At 58.0% G+C, this 17,994-nt stretch overlaps 1 protein-coding gene across 1 annotated transcript; it reads right to left on the bottom strand.

Moving 5' to 3' along the window:
• Positions 1–9,703: 9,703 nt before the first annotated feature.
• Positions 9,704–13,854, bottom strand: MSX1 (msh homeobox 1). Its single transcript, XM_019661135.1, has 2 exons — positions 13,161–13,854; positions 9,704–10,889 (listed from the first exon to the last, which is right to left on the bottom strand). The coding sequence occupies exons 1-2, from the start codon at positions 13,627–13,629 to the stop codon at positions 10,447–10,449; spliced, it is 912 nt and encodes a 303-aa protein (XP_019516680.1). The 5' UTR covers positions 13,630–13,854; the 3' UTR covers positions 9,704–10,446.
• Between the last annotated feature and the right edge of the window lie 4,140 nt (positions 13,855–17,994).

Genomic DNA, 17,994 nt, shown 5'->3' with positions numbered 1-17,994 from the left:
GCAGCAGCTGTAATACAGAAGGAAGATGTGAGGAAAAGCAGCGCCCTGTACAAATGTGATGGAATATAGCACAGGGCCCAGGGATCCAAACATCCAGGGCTAATTCTAGCCCATTCCTGATGGTGTGACCTTGGGCAAGTCCCTCAACCTTTCTGGGCGTGGCTCCTTATTTGGCAAACGGGACTCCTAACGCCTGCTGTGTCCGCCTGTCTGGCTTGTGGCCAGGGTCTACAAGCTATGAGTGCAGAAACACTTTCTCCCGGTGTTTCTCCTCCTCTCATTTCTCTCGCACCCTGGCTGATGTTGGGCGGGGATGAGGGGGCAGGAAACAGCAGAAGCTTCAGGCTTTCTGGCCTCTGAGTCCCAGGAGCCTGATAACCGTGTTGGCTTACCAAGTCCCTGTCACTATTCCAAGCACATCACATTTATCAACTTATTTAATCCTCATACTGGTCCCATGAGGCAGGAATTATTATAATGCCCATCATACAGATGGAAAGACTGATACCTAGAGAAAATAGCAAAAGTGCTCAAGGTCACATGGCCAGGGAGTGAGAGGCCAGCATTTAAACCCAGATTGCCGGCTCCAGGGACTGACACTCCCTTTCCATCCCCTGCTCAGGAAGCGCTGTCACCCCAAGCCCATCCCTCCTTTGACTCTCAAGGTGTCCTGCCTTGGCTCTGGACAGGTAAGTAGCAAGGTAGGAGTGGGAGCTGGCAGACATACACAAAAAACGATGGCTGACTTTCCTCCTTTACCATCTTCCCCCAGACTGGGGTCCTGGGAGCTTTCAGGGCCAGCTGTCAGATCGGAGGCTGCTGCCTTCCCAGCGCCCATGTTTCTGCCTCCTGGGCATGCAGGACTCCCAGGGCCTCCTCAGAGAAACGGGCAGCGGCGAGGACAGAGACCAAGCACGGGGCTCAAGTGAAGGGTCGCCGTTTGCCGTCCAGTTGCTTTACCGGGACTTGCGGGGCCTGGAGCCACCGACCGACCACAGACTTTCTCAGAGCCTAAGCCCCTCCTGTGTACTAGACCATCATTCTTCATTTAATTAATAAATACCAAAGCCCCACTATGCACATTCTAGGTGCTGGGGATTCAGCAGAGAACTACACAAAGTCACGGCCCTCATGGCACTAAGAGTTAAGTGAGGGAGAAACAGATAAGGAAACATAAGCACATCCTCTGCTGCCAGGTAATTCATGTGGAAAAAAAAAAAAAGCAAGATGGTCACTTCAAGATGGTGACTGCAGCATTAAACCCCAAGAATAGGGCCCTTTGGAGAGTGGGTCCCTGGAACCGCACTGGTCACAAGCCCCCGAAGCCAGCCCAGCACGCAGAGAGTGAAAGCAGGGTGGACACTGCACGTCAGTCCTGATGGCCTGGCCCAGGTGCTGTGGGAGACCCACCTGGCTGCAGATGGAGACAGCGATGGGTGCCCTGACACATGGAAACAAGGACCCAGGCAACTTTAGAATCCCATTCATCAGGAGTAGATTTTACGCAGGAAAATGAAGACACGCTCCCACCCCCCAAGATAAATGAGTGCCTCCAAACTGTAGATTAACCAACGCTTCCCCGCCTCTCCAAGGGCCTCTCTCAATAAAACAGTGTAAGTGCCTTCACTCTCTGATGTCATCCGTCCTCTCCAGGTGCCCACCCTGCACTTGTCAACCTGACACTGAGTGCTTCCTTTAATTCTGCGCCCTGGGCGCCTAGCTTGATTTCACAGGTCGGAATCTGGTCTAGCGGTGTGACCCTGAGCAAGTTCCTTCACTTCTCTGAGCAGCAGTGTGTTCCTGCGTGCGATGGAACAATTGTTACCCTACCTATGTGGCCCCGCTTGTGTGAGCATTAAATGTGACCGTGCTCATCAGGCCTTTGGCGCAGGGTCTGGCACCCATACCTGCTCAATCTCCGGCAAACTCCTTCCTTCGCTGGCGTCCAGGCCTCAGTTTCCTAATCTGCGAGATGGGCACAGGGCGGGCCTTGAAGGACAGTTGAGCGCAGGGAGCAATGGCTGGGCGGGGCCGCGCAGCTGGTGCACAGCTGGATGGCGGGAGCCCCCGGGTGTCAGAGGGAGGGGCGAGCCAGCGGAGTTGGGAGCTGCGGTCGCGGTGGGAGGCGGGGGTGTCTGCCGCCGACTCCGCCCCACAGCTGAGCCCCAGCTGGCTCCGGGCTAGCACAGCCGAATTCGCGGGACTCCACGGCGGGAGCTGGGGCCCGGGTGCGGGGTTTTGAATCCGAGTAAGTCCCGGAGGGAAGAGAAACGTTATTGGGACCTGGGGCGAAGCTTCTCAGAAACCCTGCGCAACTTCGGTGGTGGGAGAGGGGGAGGGGACAGCACAGAAGAAAAGGGGGTTCACCAAATAAAAAGCATCTCTCTGGAGGCCACTCTGGTCCAGGCCACAGTCGCTTCCCCTCTAACGTGAGTCCGTGGCCCCTCCTGCAGCTCCCACCGTTCTCACTAAGGCGGCCCAGAGCTTCAGAAAACGCAAAGCGGACCCTGTAGGCCGCCTGCTCCAAACTCACCAGAGGCCAGTTCCGGCCTGGCTAGCCTCGTTCCTGCCTCAGGGCTTTTGCACTTGCCAGTTCCTCTCCATGAGAGACCCTTCCCCTGGCTGCTCTCAGAACTCCGGGCTCCTCCTCGCCCTTTGGGTCCCCGTTCACAAGTCGCCTTCGCAGAGAAGCCTGCCATGTGCTTCTAATCAGCGCTCTGTTATCATCTCCCTTGGAAGCATTCATTTCCAACTTAAATTTGTATGTATTTGTCAGTGTGTTGGTCTGGTTCAATGACATGAATGCATTAATAAAAGAACACTGTACGAAAATCGGGGTTCTGGGCTCTGCCCAGACTTTCTGCGACCTTGGCCAAGTCACAGGACCCTTTCAAGCCTCAGTTTTCCGATCTGTCAATGAGGACACTGATCCCACTGATGCCAATGGCTCATCTCTAAGGCGGCGTCCAGAAGGCTTTCTGCAAGTCCGACCAGGCGGGCTTAGGGGTGCATAAAGCCCCTAGAACCAGGAGGCCTGCTCAGCCTTGACTGGCCGGAGGAGGGTTCCGCCAAGCGCTCCAGCCTGGGCGTCCACGCTTCAGGGTCCCGAGTCCACCAAGCTCATCATTGGGATGGTTTTCTGCCTTCAGCTAAGGCAGCAGCGGTGGTTGGTGGAGAACACAGATCCGGTCTTAGACACCTGTGTGACCTTTGGCAAGTCATTTCCCTGCTCTGTGCCTTGGCTGCCTCACTTGTAATATGAGCTATAAGGGTGCTGGAGTTGTCGGGAGAGGGTTCAAAGAGGAAGCGCTGTTCTTTCCGGGTCCACAGTGAGGCACAGCCTCCCACCCTTCCCGTCACCGTCCAGGGACCAAACCATCCCTCCGCTGCGCCCCACTCATCCCTCCAGCCTTGGACCTACCTGCCCACCCCACCCCGACCCCCTCCCGGAATTGGAACTTCCCGACTTCCAAGTGGCCAGAGCAGCCTCAAGGCCAACGATACAGAGCGCGAACGTGGCCACCCGCCCCTGTGCCGCCGGCGCTCCAGTTCTCAAGGCGCGTTCCAGTTCGAGTCACCAGCCTTGCGGTGATTCCATTCCGCCCACCAGGAAACTGAGGCTGAGAAGCGAGGTGAGAGGTGAGCCCCAAAAGCTGCCCGGGTTAGAAGCACTGCTCCAGCTCTCACTAGCTGAGTGATCTTACCTGAGTCGTTGAACCCTCTGCTTCCCCCCGCCCCTATTCCTGGTCTGTGACGGGAGGACACCAACGGTGTGTGCCTGCCTGATAATGGGGACTGGTCCGCATGGCCCACGTGGAGTGCTTGCAAGGGCTCAACCCGTGTCAGCTGCTGTCAAATCAGAAGGGACAGGTCCCCTTTGATTCCCCTCCCCCGGCGGGGAATGCAGATGACTTAACAGGCCAACAGAATGGGGTCTGTCCCTTTCTCTCTCTCCCTGCCAGGGGTCACTGTTGTGCCCATTTAACCGAAATGGAGCCTGAGTCTCAGAGAACTCCAGAGGTAGGGCATTCAGCCTGCCCCAAACTTCCGTTTCCAGTCGGTGTGGCCCTGACGCTGACGCTTCTCCGTTGGCGGAGCCCCTGGTTGCCACCGGGGGGATAGAGGGCGGTCATCAGAGAGAAAACGGGGTATATTATTTTAAGTACCACCCCAAAGCGCCGGAGTCCAGCCAACCGTCGGGGCAGCTCATCTGAGCGGCGACAAAGGGACAGGGCTGTGCCGCGCGCGGGAGTCTGGAAAGTGCCAGGGAGGGCGAGACAAGGAAATGGCCTCTCTCAGGGGAGGTTTTGAGGTGCTGCCCACCCCACCTTAACCTGCCCCCCATAAACACCACAAATACAGCCCCCAGCAACCCTGCTGCGCAGCTTGAGTAGACTTCGGTCAGATCGCAGCCCCGCGTGTCTGTCAAAACCCATTCCCCACGGGTGGGGAAGGAGGCAGCCCCTGTGGTCCCACAGCGACCGCTGGAATCCAGCCTCCGCTCAGCCCGCCTGGAGCCAGCCTCCTCGCCTGTAAGGAGAACAAGAGGCTGCAACGCGGGGTGCTGCCTGCACCAACACACAGTCTCAGGTCGGAGGTCCTTCCTTAGGTCAGCCCGCAGTCAGGCCCCGAATTAAGAACAGGCACTAAATCCGCTTTTAACTGCCCTAAAGGCATGTCTTATTACACCCCCACCTCAGTGTTCTAGGCCCCGAGAGCCAAACCTGGCTTTAGGAGTGGAACCGCAGTAACGTGTTAGAGATCACCATCCAGAAACGCAGAAGCCTGGGTTCGAGCCTCTCAGGCTCACAGAGGTTAAGCAACTTGCCCAAGGTCACACAAGTAACAAGTGCCAAAACCAGAATTCGTAAGACCAAGTGGTCTGACTCCAGGCAGGGGATCCCCACACTGACTGTCCTAACCAGCGCTAAGCCGGCTGCTTCTCCAAGCACCGCCTTCCCCACCTGGGCTGCGGGTGGGGGCTGGGTGACTGAATGGACAGTCCAAACCTTGGGCCTGCGCGTTCAGCCAACAAGAGCAAAGCACCGGATCTGACTCCTGGGAAGGCACTTTGAGACTCTCAGAGGATGCAGGAGTCCGGTGAGCCAGATGGAGGTGGGGCGGCGGGGCACCCCAGAGGAGGAGCCCTCGGAGGAGAAAGGATTGCAGAAATCACCACGGGGCTCTTGGACGGCAGGGCCCTGAGGTCCCTCAGACCATCCTCCTCACTGCCTCCGCTGCCTCCGAGTGAAAAGCCTGCATCTTGGGTTTGACTCCACACACAAGACACCCACATACCCCGCCCCCGGATCGTCTCTCACACCCGCACCCCGGGTGTTCTGAGCTGCCCACAGTTGAGCTCAACCACCCAGTCTCCCAGTGGCTTCGCTCGGCCTCTGCCTGGCTTCTCTCAGTATATCATTTCTCCGGGTTTAACTGCCCCCCAATCGATGTCTATCTCTGGGTCTTCTCTCCCCAGATTACTCGTGCCTGCCAGTGTCGCTAGGCCCTAGGTGGCAGGACTCCTGTAAGGATGTTGGAGGGTGGTGACCGTGAGGGTGTATGTTTGCCTCTATAAATGGGCTATGTTTATTAGGATGTGTGTGTTGATTGTGGGTGTGTATGTTAGTTTTGTGTCTATAGTGTGTGCAGCGTATGTTGGTTGTCTGGTTGTATGTGTATATGTAATGTGTGTTGCACTGCATGTGTTTGGAAGGTGTTGTTTGTGTGTGTGTATTTGCTGGCTGTGTGTGTGTGTGTGTGTGTGTGTGTGCGCGCGCGCGCTCACGCTCAAGCCTTCTCTGTCTCAGAGGGAGCTCAGTGTCCTGTGAGGCCCGGGTGCTGCAAAGAGCAGAAACTGTGCGCCCGCGGAGCCACGGGAGGGCGCTGTGGAGGAGGCAGGCCCGTGTGATGAGAGGGTCCTCCTAGGCCTGGAGCGGGGTGCTGTGCGCCCTGGGAAGGGGAGTTGTCTGGTGGAGCAGAAGGAAATCCAAGAGTCTGGAGTGAGGGATCCGGGACGCTGTGGAGAGTGGACACTTGGTGGTCGTGGGTGGGGGACAGGTTAAGGTGCTTCCAGGGACCGATGGGCTGGGGGAATGTCCTGGCTGTGCCGCCGTGCGAGCCACTGGGAGGGCGGGGACCGAGCTCTGGAGGCCGCAGGGCCCTGGGGGCCCGGCCAGGCCGGCGCCAGCCGCCAAGTTGAAAGGCGGCCTCAGCCTCTCCTAGCCGCTTCCCACTTGAGTCCCGAGGGCTCCAGGAGGGAGGCAGGCCCGGGCCGGGCCATCTCACCTCCGCCCGCGGGTCACTACAGGAGGACTGTTCAGTGCAGGGGGTGGGGGGAGTGGAGGCTGGAGGGAGAGGCTGCCTCGCTGCCATAGGATTCACCCTGGACCCGCACACCCCACCCCGCCTCGACAGTCGCTGCCTTCACGAGGCCTCCTGTGCGATTTGGGGCTTCAAGCCCCAGGGGTAGCGAGCGGAGAAAGGAACCCTAAAACCAGGCACTCTTAGCGCAAGCTCTCAGCCTCACCCCAACCTCACAGATCCCGGACTGCTAGGCCCCCACTGACCTACGCACGGAGCTAGGAGCGCCCCAGGTCCCCTGCCACCGGGTAATCTCATCCTGGCCCGGGCTTCCACGCCACGGATCGCGCGTGTGACTCTTTGGTCCTGCCAGCGTGGTCAGAAACTGAGCTTGCAGACTGAGGCCTCTGTCTCCTCCCCAACAAAACGAAAACGCTTCATAGAGGGCGTGCAGGGCGGGTGAAACGCCCTTCATGTTCCCCAAGGGCCGGGGCTTGCTCACCGTCAGGCCATGAAGGAGTTAAATTCGTAGTTAGGGCCGAGGTTCTGCAGGGCCCGTTTTCCAGCGACACGCGCGCTTGGATGGCCTTTTCCAGCCCCCAAGAGCCAGACAAAAACTCTGTGACCCTCAAGGAAAGGGAGCTGGACAGTGCGGGGAAAAGCATGGATTCTGGCGTGTAATCTGTATCCGAATCTCTGCTCTGCCCCTTATTGGCTGTGTGACCTTGGGAAAATCATGTAACCTCTCTGGATCGCAGTCATCTCCTTAGTAAAAAAAAAAAAATCTCCTCCGGTTGTTGGGAGGCATGGAGCAGGCAGTTTGCGCTCAACTCCTGTGGACACGATAGGTAGAGACTCCGCGGGATTGATCTGGTGTTTCCTGCCACAGAAGGAAATTGATCCGTAAAGGACCGGGCCTGGGAACCCCCTGCCCACTCCGACTTGGCTTGACAAACAAGCAACCGAGTTTGAAGGACTAGGGTGGATGAGACGCAGTGCTGGGAGCTCAGCCGCCAATTCCAGCTGGACCCGCCAAACGTGGCTCGGGGTCCTCCCCCCACACCAGCGCTCCGCTCAGATCCAGCAAACATTTATGGAGCACCATCTGTGTGCACGCCCTGTGAAGAGAGGAAATTCGGAGACGGAAGGGGGGCAAAGAAAGGGATCTATGAAAATAAATAAAAATGAGAAAACGAGGGGGCATAGAAGCGGAGGGAAATCCGGACCCAAGGCCGGCAATGGCAGCGAAGGCGGGTGTGGCGGGATCCCGGGACGGCGGCCTCTTCCACCCGGGCTGAGTCCCTGGGTGGGGGAAGGGGGCGCGCCAGCCTCGCCTGCAGCTACCGCCTCACTGGAGCCGCCGCGCGTCTGCAAAGCACGAGCCCTTGCTCATTACTGCAATTACGTTGCTCTGAGTTTGCCTGGACCCTAAATTGCCAAGCTTAGAGGAGCCAGGAGGCCCGGGAGCCCGGCCGGAGGAGACACCGGATCCAGCCCCGACATTCCCCTATCCCGCGAGCGCTGAGAGCACTCCGGTGCCGCGGCCGCACCATGAACTGAGAAAATTCCCATCCACCCGGTGTTCCCAGGGCCCCTTCTGTACGGGGGTTCGTTGACACTTCCATAAAACCCACGGGGTGGGGAAGGATTCCAGGTTCGTTGCACAGGTGAGAAAACTGAGGAATGCGGGGACGAAAGGATCTTCTCTACCCAAAGTCAGGCCGTCAGTGGCAGGAATGGGCTGAACTACATCGGCTTGTCTGACTTCAAGTTCAATGATATTTGCAGGACAGGAGAGTGGCCAGGGGCGTTCCAGAAATGAACCCGAAAGATGTGTGGGAGCCAGGGTGCCCTGCGCGCTGCCACTCGGGTTGCTTAGTTTATAGAGGGGGTAAGACATTTCTGTGTCTGCAAAAAGCAGCAATGTACCTCAGCCCTCAACGCCTTTAAAGGGCCGCGTGGGCATGCGAGTCTGAGGCCTTTTTAGGTGTAACTCTACTCTCTTGAAGACGAAGAGGCCCAAATTCCTGGTCTGGCTTCTCTTCTGGAAGCCCAGAGGCCAGGGGCTCCCCCAGACTATGTGGTGCCGCAGAATGGCACTCCACACAGCAAGCTTGCTTTCTTTTTTCCCTTCGGGAGGGGAATTGTGACAAGTTCAGACTGCAGCCTCAGCCGCAGGGACAAAACCTTTACCCGAGCGACGGAGGCTGAAGGATCCGAGACCCAGCGGACCTCGGAACGTGCCCAGCGCCAGCTCTGAATGCGTGGGCGCAACCCTGCGCTCTCTCGGAATTCCTAGGCGGACCTCCGGGCCCTGGGGCTAGAACTGCGCAGTGCTCCCCAGGCTTCGTTTCCACACCGCGCAACAGTCTCTATCTGTGCAGACAGACGTCCACCCTCCCCAAGTCCAACGCCTGGTACTTCGGTTCTAACAACTCTTGATCTGCTGATTTCCCGTCTTAACGGCTTGCCTCGCAGTAAAGGCTGCTGCCCAGGGCTGTCCTGCGCGGAGTTTGGAGGCGCCGGCCACTGGGAGACAGAGGCGGGGCGACAGGGACAGGCGTGCGCAGATCTGGTGAGAATTAAGCCAGGGCCCCCAACCCGAAAAAGAACGGACCGGTGGTGTCTGGAACATAGTAGGCTAAGAGGTCATTTTCTGCCTTCAACGTCCTTGCAGCACTCCCCCCAGAAGGCTAAACTTGGCGCTCGCTCAAATATATTCCCCTGGAAGCCTGAGTTTAACCTTCTATATAAAAGAAAAAGCAAGTTTGTGAGAGTTTGGAGGCAGGGCTCATGCAAAGGACACGCCAAGGCGGGAAGCGGGCGCCCTGGGTTTTCAGTAATTTTTTTTTTTAGGGGTCGTAATTGGGGGTGTGAAGGCGCTCACATTCTGGCAGCTCGAAATTAGTTCCACAAACCCAGTCTACACCGGCGCGGCGATTTAGAGGCGCAAAGCAACGCCTCCATCCCCCACCTGGCCTCCTGTGGGAAAAACAGGTTTGCAGGGGTGGGAATCGTCTGGATTAGCTGTCTGCAGTCATCAAACCGTTTGGGTGATTCGCTTTGTTTTCATAGACAGGTTAAAAGGGGAGAAAAAAGAAAGAGTCGGTTCTGGGTCGCCTGAGCAAGTGTCGATTTCAGCTTAAAGTGAATTGGAAAATTGAGCCTAATTATCTTAGGTAATTGCTTCAATTCTCCACTTGACTTTGCAAACGCAGATCTGTCCTGCGTGTTAAAAAAGACACTCCCCCCCCTCCCGTCCCTGAATATCCTGTTGTCACCTTTGAAAGTTGTTGGTGCAAAACTACCGCGGGCACACTGAAAAGCAATTGTACATGTGAAGAGAGGGCAAGAAGTAAAATTCAAAGGAAGGATAAATCAGGACAGAGATCATGTCTTGTAGCTTAAAATTAATTTATTTAACAAATATAGCTATAATATAAATGATAATAAAATTTCAAATATACAGTATATTACACCCAATCCCTTCCAAAGGGATTCTTGAGAGCCACGCACGTGTACTGTTAAATAGAAACAGAATTTTTAAATTTTATTTTACAACTTTTTTCTGGTACTGGTAAGAGAGAGGTCCCTTCCACCTACCTTTGTAACGGTGTATCCCCCCACCCAAAGCAAATGTTTTGCTGTTGAAGTTCTACATGTTCCAATGGAAGGACCACGGTCCATCGCTTCTGGCACGTTCTTCTCTTCCTCTCTGACTGTTCTCCTTTCCAAAACCTTCAAACATGAATTTCTCTGTGCTTTTCCTTCCTGGTGTCAGGACAGGAGGCAGTGATGCGGCAGATGTGGCCTCTAGTCCTGGTTCAACCGCTTACTCTGCTGGGGATCGTGGATAAATTTCTTAACCTCTCTGGACTCAGTTTCCCCCATCTGTAACACGAGGGGGTGGATCTAGGTTCTAGAAAAGCAGGCGGGACCCTTCCAGTCACTTTTTGGGAAGGAATCAGACGACAGAGAGTGAACTCAGGGAGCAACCCAGGAGAACCCGAGCAGTGTGGGGGCTAAAGGGCAGAAGCCAGGCGGTGCGGAACAGGGGCGCTCGCTGGGGACGGCCCCTGCTGCTGGCAGAAGACCGGGGCTGGAGGAATCCGCTGGCGCCACAGGTGGGCCACCCTGGACCTCCTATGTCAGGTGGTACATGCTGTAGCCTACGTGGGCCGTGTAGAGTCCCACGGGCGCCACGGGCAGCGCTGCACGCTGGAAGGGGCCAGAGGCACCGTAGAGCGAGGCGCCCGCTGCCGCCGCTACGGCCGCAGGGCCGCCGAGCGGGAAGGAGAGGCCAAAGGCAGCCGGTGGCAGCATGGGCTTGGCGGCCATCTTCAGCTTTTCCAGCTCTGCCTCCTGCAGTCTCTTGGCCTTGGCGCGGCGGTTCTGGAACCAGATCTTGACCTGCGTCTCGGTGAGGCTGAGCGAGCTGGAGAACTCGGCGCGCTCGGCGATGGACAAGTACTGCTTCTGGCGGAACTTGCGCTCCAGCGCCAGCAGCTGCGCGGTGGTGAAGGGTGTCCGAGGCTTGCGGTTGGTCTTGTGCTTGCGCAGGGTGCAGGCCGGGGGGCTCAGCCGCCCTGGGTGGAGGTGGGGGCGGGGAGAGAAAGAGGCAGGGGGTTAAGAGAGCGGCACGGCAGGTAACCTGCCCCTAAAATAGTAAGAATAGTCAATAACCACGCCAGCGATTCATTTTCGGCGCCAGGCACTGTGCGAGGCACTTGGAAAATGTTTTCTTCAATTTCCACCACAACCCCGCAGGGTAGACATTCTTGTCTACTTTTTGCAAATGAGGAAACTAAGGTTTCAGGGGAAATATACCCATGTTCAAGGCCCGAACATAGTAACTGGGAAGTGGAACCGCCTGAATGCTAGATGGCCCTGTCACAGCGGGGCCTCCTCTCACCGCCACTGCACATTGGGACCGTGGATGTTAATAAGGCTGATGGAACATGCAGAAAGAGGCCCCGCGCCCAGCCCAAGACCACATTTAATTTTATGTGTTGGCCCAACATTGATCTGTGCCCACCAAGTGCTCAGCGCTTGGCTAGGCCACTGTGTGGCATAATCCAGATCTCCAAATTCCACTCTCCCTCAGAACAGCGAGTTCCTGCAGGGTTCTCAGGGCAGTCCCAGGGCTGGAGGTGGAGCAAGGCCGGCTGTCATGAGGCCAAGTCTCTTAAATATATAAAGTGCCAAGCGGTGGGGGGAGGGAGGAAGAGGCACTCCATTCAAACGGGGCTCCTTCTGAGTGTCTCAGTTGTCTGTGGGGCCTCTCCCACACCAGCGCCAAGGCCCTCTGGTCACACTCAAATGCGTGTGTGTGGGTGAGCAACAGGCTTCTCCACCTGAGGCTCAGTCTGCAGAGATCAATGGTGGGAAGCTGTCTTTCTCTTATGGCTTCAAAATAGACCTCAAGGTTGGGCGGTAAGCAAGCACCCCTGCAAAAGACTCCCGTAGTTCAGGGGCTGGGTCAGGCCTGCGAGTCAACCTCTGCCACAGTGAGCAGCTGGGACCTGATAAAACATGGGACAAAATATGCCCAGGATGACCGTGATGGCACTGACCTTAGGGTTGGGGCCGAGGCCCTAACCGAATTCCCAAGCTCTGGAAAGGACGCGTCGCCTACCCAGAAGCTTCCCTCTAGGGTAAAATGAATTCAAATCTGGACTGTTTCACCATGCGGGTTTTGCCTAGTTACGCATTTTTAATGCCTTTTTTTTTTTTAAACCGATCCTTTGGGCTCTCAGGCCACCTGGATGTGAGTCAAAGGAAATCTCCTGTTAATGTTTCCCCCTCTTCCCCATTCGAGGCCACTGAGAGTCCGGGAAGCAGTTGGCCCCCAACTCGCTTTCCGCCGGGGCCACCTGAGGGGCGGGCACTCCCTTCGGCAGCGACTGCCCAGCGCTGGGCCACCTTCTCCGGCCATTAGGTCCAGGGAGGGGCAGGCCTTTCAAAGACGTTTAATCCCCAGATAAAAATCACTCCTCAGCATCACGCCATTGAATTCGGGTGGCTATTATGCCGCGCAAAATAATCGGAGGAAACGAGGAAAACTTGGGAATTTCCCGTGCTCCTGAAATATCTCCGAGCCTGTTCGCTGGGCAGAGAAGCCAGGGGGCCGCGAGGCCTTGGAACGACCCCGAAAGCGCCTTTGGTGGCTGAGCCCCTTCAACGGCCCAGTCCTAACGTTTGGGAGCTTCCGACCGGATAGAGGGGGGCGCCTCCCACTAATTGACTTGGTGCCCCGCCCCCTCCACTGGACCCGGGCGTCCCCCTCCCCCAAAACGACCTGTCCACTCAGAGCACCAAGTATCTGCCTGAAACTTGAAGTGGGGAGGAGGAATTCTGCAAGAGCTTCGGAACCTCCCGGCAAAGAGATACTTTAAAAGGGGGGTTGGAGGGGAGCACACCAGATTCCACTATGAGAAAGCGAAACCCCGCGCTCAGGGAAGATGTCCGCGCTCTTGGACTCATCCGTTGGGGTAACCGCAAAGCAGCAGGGCTTAGGGTCAGACCGAGGAGCGGGGACGCCTGCGGTTGCTCGGGGAGGGCAGGAGGCGAGGGTGCTCCGACACCCGCGTGCTACGAGTGAGGTCCCGCCCGCGCGGCCGCCGAGCGGAGACGAGGAGCTCGCGAAAGCGGGCCGAGCGCTGGGCCTCAGCCAGGCCCCGAACTGCCTTCCTGGGTGGGAGTGGGGAGCGCGCAAATGCCGGCGGCCCCGGCTCCAGGTACCGGCTCCAGGTACGCAGACGCCGGAGACAGGCCGGCGCCGGCGCGCGGCTTGGCGCCCTCGGGTCCCGCGTCCCCGCCCGGGCCCCTCCCCCGTCGCCCGGGTTCGGGCTACTCACTGGCCGGGGGCGGGGAGAAGCGGGGGTTCTGCATCCACGGGGTCCTCTCGGACTTCTCGGGGCTCTCGGCTTTGACGAGCGCATCTTCCGGCAGCTTGAGGAGTCCTCCCACCGAGAAATGGCCGAGCGGCCGCGGCGAGGACGGCGCGTCCGGGGCGCCCAGCGACCCCGGCCGGGCGCCCATGGGCTGCGCGGAGCCGCCCGCTGCCTGTGCGCCCTCGGAGGCCGCCAGGGCGCTCTCCTTGGCCCCGGGCTTCCTGTGGTCGGCCATGAGCGCCTCCACGCTGAAGGGCAGGAGTGAAGGGGACACTTTGGGCTTGGCCCCCTCCTCGTCTGCGCCCATGGCGGCCGCCGTGGCCGTGGCCGTGCTGGGGGCCTGGCCCCCGCCGCCGCCCGCCGGCTTGCCGAAGGCGGAGTCCTCCACTTTGACACCGAGTGGCAAAGAAGTCATGTCAGCAGCCGGGGCCATGCAGAGCCGGGCCCCCCCTCCAGCTGCAGGACGGGCGAGCCGCCAGGCATGGGCTTCGGGCGGGCTGGGAGCGCGGCCGGCCTCGGGGAGCGCCCGGGGCCCTGGCTCCGCGGGCCGTCCCGCGCGCGCCTCCCGCCCCGCTCCAGAAGGCCAGCTCCGGCGCTCCGGGCCTGGCTCTCTGCTGGCGCCGCCGCGCAGGCCAAGCTCCCGGGCGCACAAGCCGGCTCCGGGTCGGGCCGCCGCTCCCCAGAGAACTTGTTAATAAGGCGAGGCCAGCGCGGAAGCGGCCAATCAGCGAGCGAGGGGGCGGGCCCGGCGCGACCCATTGGGCTGCGCTCCGGCGGACTTGCCCCGGGGCGCGCTGGGGCCTCGGGGCGCGCGGGGCAGGGCGGGGCCCCCGGAGGGCAGCGGAGGGGCGGGGCGCGGGGGAGAAACTTTCCTCCGCGCCCGAACCCTGGCCGCTGCTGTCTGGGTTCCCTTGGGTCTCTCTTTTTTCTGGGTTCCTGGGTAACTTTCTCTTGTTCTCGCCCCTCTTCCGCCCTCCCTTCTTCTCCCCTGCCTTTATGGTCCCTGTTCCCCACGCCTCCCTGTTTTCTGTACCCCTTTCCTGTCTCTCCCTTCCACCGCTTCGCCTACCTTTTTCTTCTGTCAGTTGCTATGTCTGCTTCTCTCTGCCCACCTCCGCTATCTGCCTCCCTTCTTTCCTACCACGATCATTGGAGTTGAGGTCATTTCTTACATATTTCTTTTAACTGTTAAAAAAATCCGCATGGTTGTTTATTCTAGCAGAAAGACATACTATTAATTGCCTTTTAAAACACTTTCATTTTCTTCCTCGCCTTCAATCTTCAAAACTTTACCTCTGCGTGAAACTGGGCCTTCCTTTGTCTCTTTCTAAGCGCTGGGCTGAAGTTGGCCTGAAGACCACACTCCTGGGGCTATGACTGTTCAGACTCAATACATAATATCACCCGGAATCGATCATCGATTTTCATACATGACGGATGCTTCTCCCGGCTCTGAACTTCTCTCGGGAGGATTGCAACACCTATAACGGGCGACCCGCTGAGAGAAGGAGCCGCCGGGTCCTTTTGATAGAGAACTTATTGAAATAAAACCAACAGAAACGTCAACAAAACACTGCTCTGGCCTTAACGTGACCTCACACAGATCGTCCGAGGAAACAATAACAGTCCCTATCTCCGGGTCGCTGATCGTGGAGGGGGGGGGGAGGCACATTTGGGGGAGGGGGTAAGGGAAAGAGGCCGGTTCTTGGGGTGGATCCCTGGGGCTGGGCTTGAGAACTTTTATTTTTGCCAATTTCGGGGGAAACGTGATTTTATTTTTGCTGTTAAAAACTAGAGGAACATGAGTTGGGGGGTGTGGGGAGACGTAAGACCTATGCAAACTCGGGTCGCGGCTCGGCCGTTTTCTGCGCCACCGCTTTATGGCCTCGTATTCCCGGGCCCAGGCCGGCGGCTCCCAGAGAGCTAGCCGCGGTGATTGGCGGCTCACCGGGACCGGCCATTGATGACTGCGGGGTTCTAATCTCCAGGAAACACAGGGGCTGCCGTGGCCATTTAGGGGTAATTATCCGAGTGCGGAGGGACTGCGAATTCCCTCGACTTTTAACTGGGCGCAATAAAAGCTGTAGATTAGGGGCGTCCAGATTAAGGAAAATGAATTGCTAGAGCGGGAACTTTATTACCCGGACGGCGTCCGGGGTCTGGCGGGAGGGGTCGGGCTGCGGACGCCAGGGCGATCGGCAGCCTCACATCTGTCCACAGACTCAGAGATATGTAAGGCCATGGGGCGGGTTCGGCAATACTCGCATCTGTGAAATTTACGCCGCCTCTCCAGATTTCTTACACACCCGAGACTGCAACACAAGCCCTGGGCAGGGCTTGGGTCCTCCAGCTCGCGTCCGGCCCAGATGGAGGTGCGGGGCACGGACGAGCCCTGCCTTAAACGCACTGCACCCCGGCGGGCAAGGACGAATACAGAGAGTCCTTCCTCCAGGCAGGGAAACCGAGGCCTGGAAGGTAGGCTTGAGGGTACAAAGGTAGAGCGAGGTGTACAACCCCCTTTTAGAGCTGAGCGAACTGACGCTCAGCAGGGCTGCAGGAGGAACACCTTGCTAAGCAGCCCAGCCCTGACGGAGCACTTCTACTACTCGCGTTTCCAATTAAACTGTCGCTAGAGCAACCCCCTCCACAGTCTGCGCTCAGGTTAAAGGGGGGGAGGAAATCGAGGCTCCCTGGCTTTCTTTTAGGCCAACATGTATAAAGCGAGCTTGCTTTGTTAGGCCCTTGTCTCCCATCTCAAAATGTTTGACTCCCAGATCACTTTGAGACGCCTATACAACTAAGAACTTCCTCCCTAGAAAAATGCACATCGGCTAGAACAACTTCAGGGGCTCTGGACTCACGGGGAGCCACCAGTTAAGAATTCCTGCTTTAGGGCGGAGCAGGGGCTGGACCCACGAGATGGGCTGCTGGGCTAAGACGGGTCTTCAGGGCAGTCTCGGGCGGTGGGTGCAGCGAGGACCGGCCTCCGGCGGGGGGCCGGACGGCGGGAGTAGGGCCGCATGCTAATTGCGGGGATAAACAATCTGTCACGATCCCTCAGCGCGCCTAATAGGCAGACGAGGATGTTGTTTTTAGGCGCCAGCGGCGGCCGGATCAAAGGCAGCAGCCGGCGCAGGGGCCCTTGAAGTCGCGCCCCCGCCTCCTGGGAGCAAACCGCCTGCACCCGCAGCCCCCGGCCCTGCCGCCGCCCGCAGGCATCCCGAGCCGGGCCGGACCCCATGTCATCTTTTTAGGTTCGGTCTGGGGCTCGTGTCTGCTCTTGCCTGGCGTGGCGGGTTGGGCGCTCGCACATCATGCCAGGCGAGAAGAGTGTGTCTGCAGAGCGAAAGGGGTCCAAACGCGACTCCACGTGGACCGTGTGCTCAGATAGCGCGGGCCTCCGCCACGGGGCTGCGGGGGAAAGATGCTCGCGCCCCCAGAGAAGAGAGTTTGAGACAATAAACAAATGTCTATGAGTCTCCCGGGGCGTGTTTTTCCCGCGGGAAGAAATGCGCAAGTTTGGGGGCAATGAGAGCGGGTACTCTCTGCGTCTATTTGTGTCTAGGCCTTTTCGGATTTCCCCGTTGGTAGGTTCCTGGAGCTGACTGGGCGGGAGGGCTGCGCCTGTTATCTCTCCTCCAGCACGAACCCCCAGGCGCTCCTCCCCAGCATTTCTCCGTGTGGCCGCCGCAGCCTAGAGGACCCGGCTGTAATTCATGGCTGGCAAGGGCAGGGCTGGCCCGCAGCAGATAAAGCTCCGGGACTGGCCTCGGCTTCTATCCTCTCCCACTCCGCTCCCCTCCCTTCCAGCCTCTCCTCGCTCCGTCTCCCCTCATTCGGGCACCTTAAAGCACTCTGGCCCCCCAACCAAACGCCTCAGCATTTTGGATCCTAAAGACGGGTTGTCCTGCGTTCTCACTCAACATCTAAACCAATGGTGGGTGTGCCCCCCCCAAAAGCCGCTTGTTTTACGGGAGTGAGCGGGCGGCAGAGGAAGAGTGGTGGTGTTTTTATAGACTCCCCCGAACCCCGCAAAGATGAATTTTTAGAGGGATCCCATCCTAAAGGCTGCTGTCACTGTCTGGGCATTGCCGCAGGGACTGGAAGAGCCTACAGGCTGGCCCCTCGCTTTGGCATTCGCAGTCGCCTCCGTCGGGTTTTTGTTTACGCCCCTCCTCCCTTTTCCAAAGCACTTTGTGGCCTCGACCCAGGAATCCCGCGTGCATTTTTTAAAATGTGCAGCTCGGTAGGATCCCCCGGCAATTAGCGAGCCCCAAACAGTCCTCTTTAATAGAATGAATGTGCTATGAAAACCGATTACCCGGAACGATTTATTTTGGTGGGAATTCACCAATCTCCAGGAGGGCGGTGGAGGGGAGAAAGAGGAGGTATTTTGTCCTGGGGGGAGGAGGTTGACGGGTAGACAGAAAGCACGACCTCGAGATCCAGAAACCTGGGGAGGAGGCCTCCCGACCCCGCGTTCTCCCGTCTCCCCGCCTCAAATGAACGGCTGGGAGTCAGAGGTTTGGGAAGCAGGCTGGGAGTCGCTGAGGGCACCTTTCGGGAGCATGTCACAGCTTTGAAGAGCTGAGAACTCCGGGGAGTCTTCAGCTGCTGACTGGCGATCCACAGCACAGGTCCGGAGCAAAACGCGTTTTGCTTTCCCGGGACCTGGGCAGAACTTAGGACTTGTAATAATGTTGGTGCCTTTCTTTAACTTGAAGTTTAAAAAAAAAAAAAGCAAGCTATTTACAAAAAAATGTTTTCTCCTTCTTGCTGATTCCTTCGCTTAGTGGAC

Source organism: Hipposideros armiger, unplaced genomic scaffold (genome assembly GCF_001890085.2).
Source record: "Hipposideros armiger isolate ML-2016 unplaced genomic scaffold, ASM189008v1 scaffold_337, whole genome shotgun sequence".
NCBI lineage: Eukaryota > Metazoa > Chordata > Mammalia > Chiroptera > Hipposideridae > Hipposideros > Hipposideros armiger.
The sequence above is the reverse complement of the archived record's forward strand: the minus strand, read 5'-3'. Positions and strand labels throughout refer to the sequence as shown.

Excerpts from the sequence above, each read along its gene's own strand:
- MSX1 (XM_019661135.1), bottom strand. The coding sequence starts at position 13,629 with ATGGCCCCGGCTGCTGACATGACTTCTTTGCCACTCGGTGTCAAAGTG. Across the intron at positions 10,890-13,160 it reads CTTCTCCCCGCCCCCGGCCA|GGCGGCTGAGCCCCCCGGCC; the intron begins GTGAGTAGCCCG and ends ACCTCCACCCAG.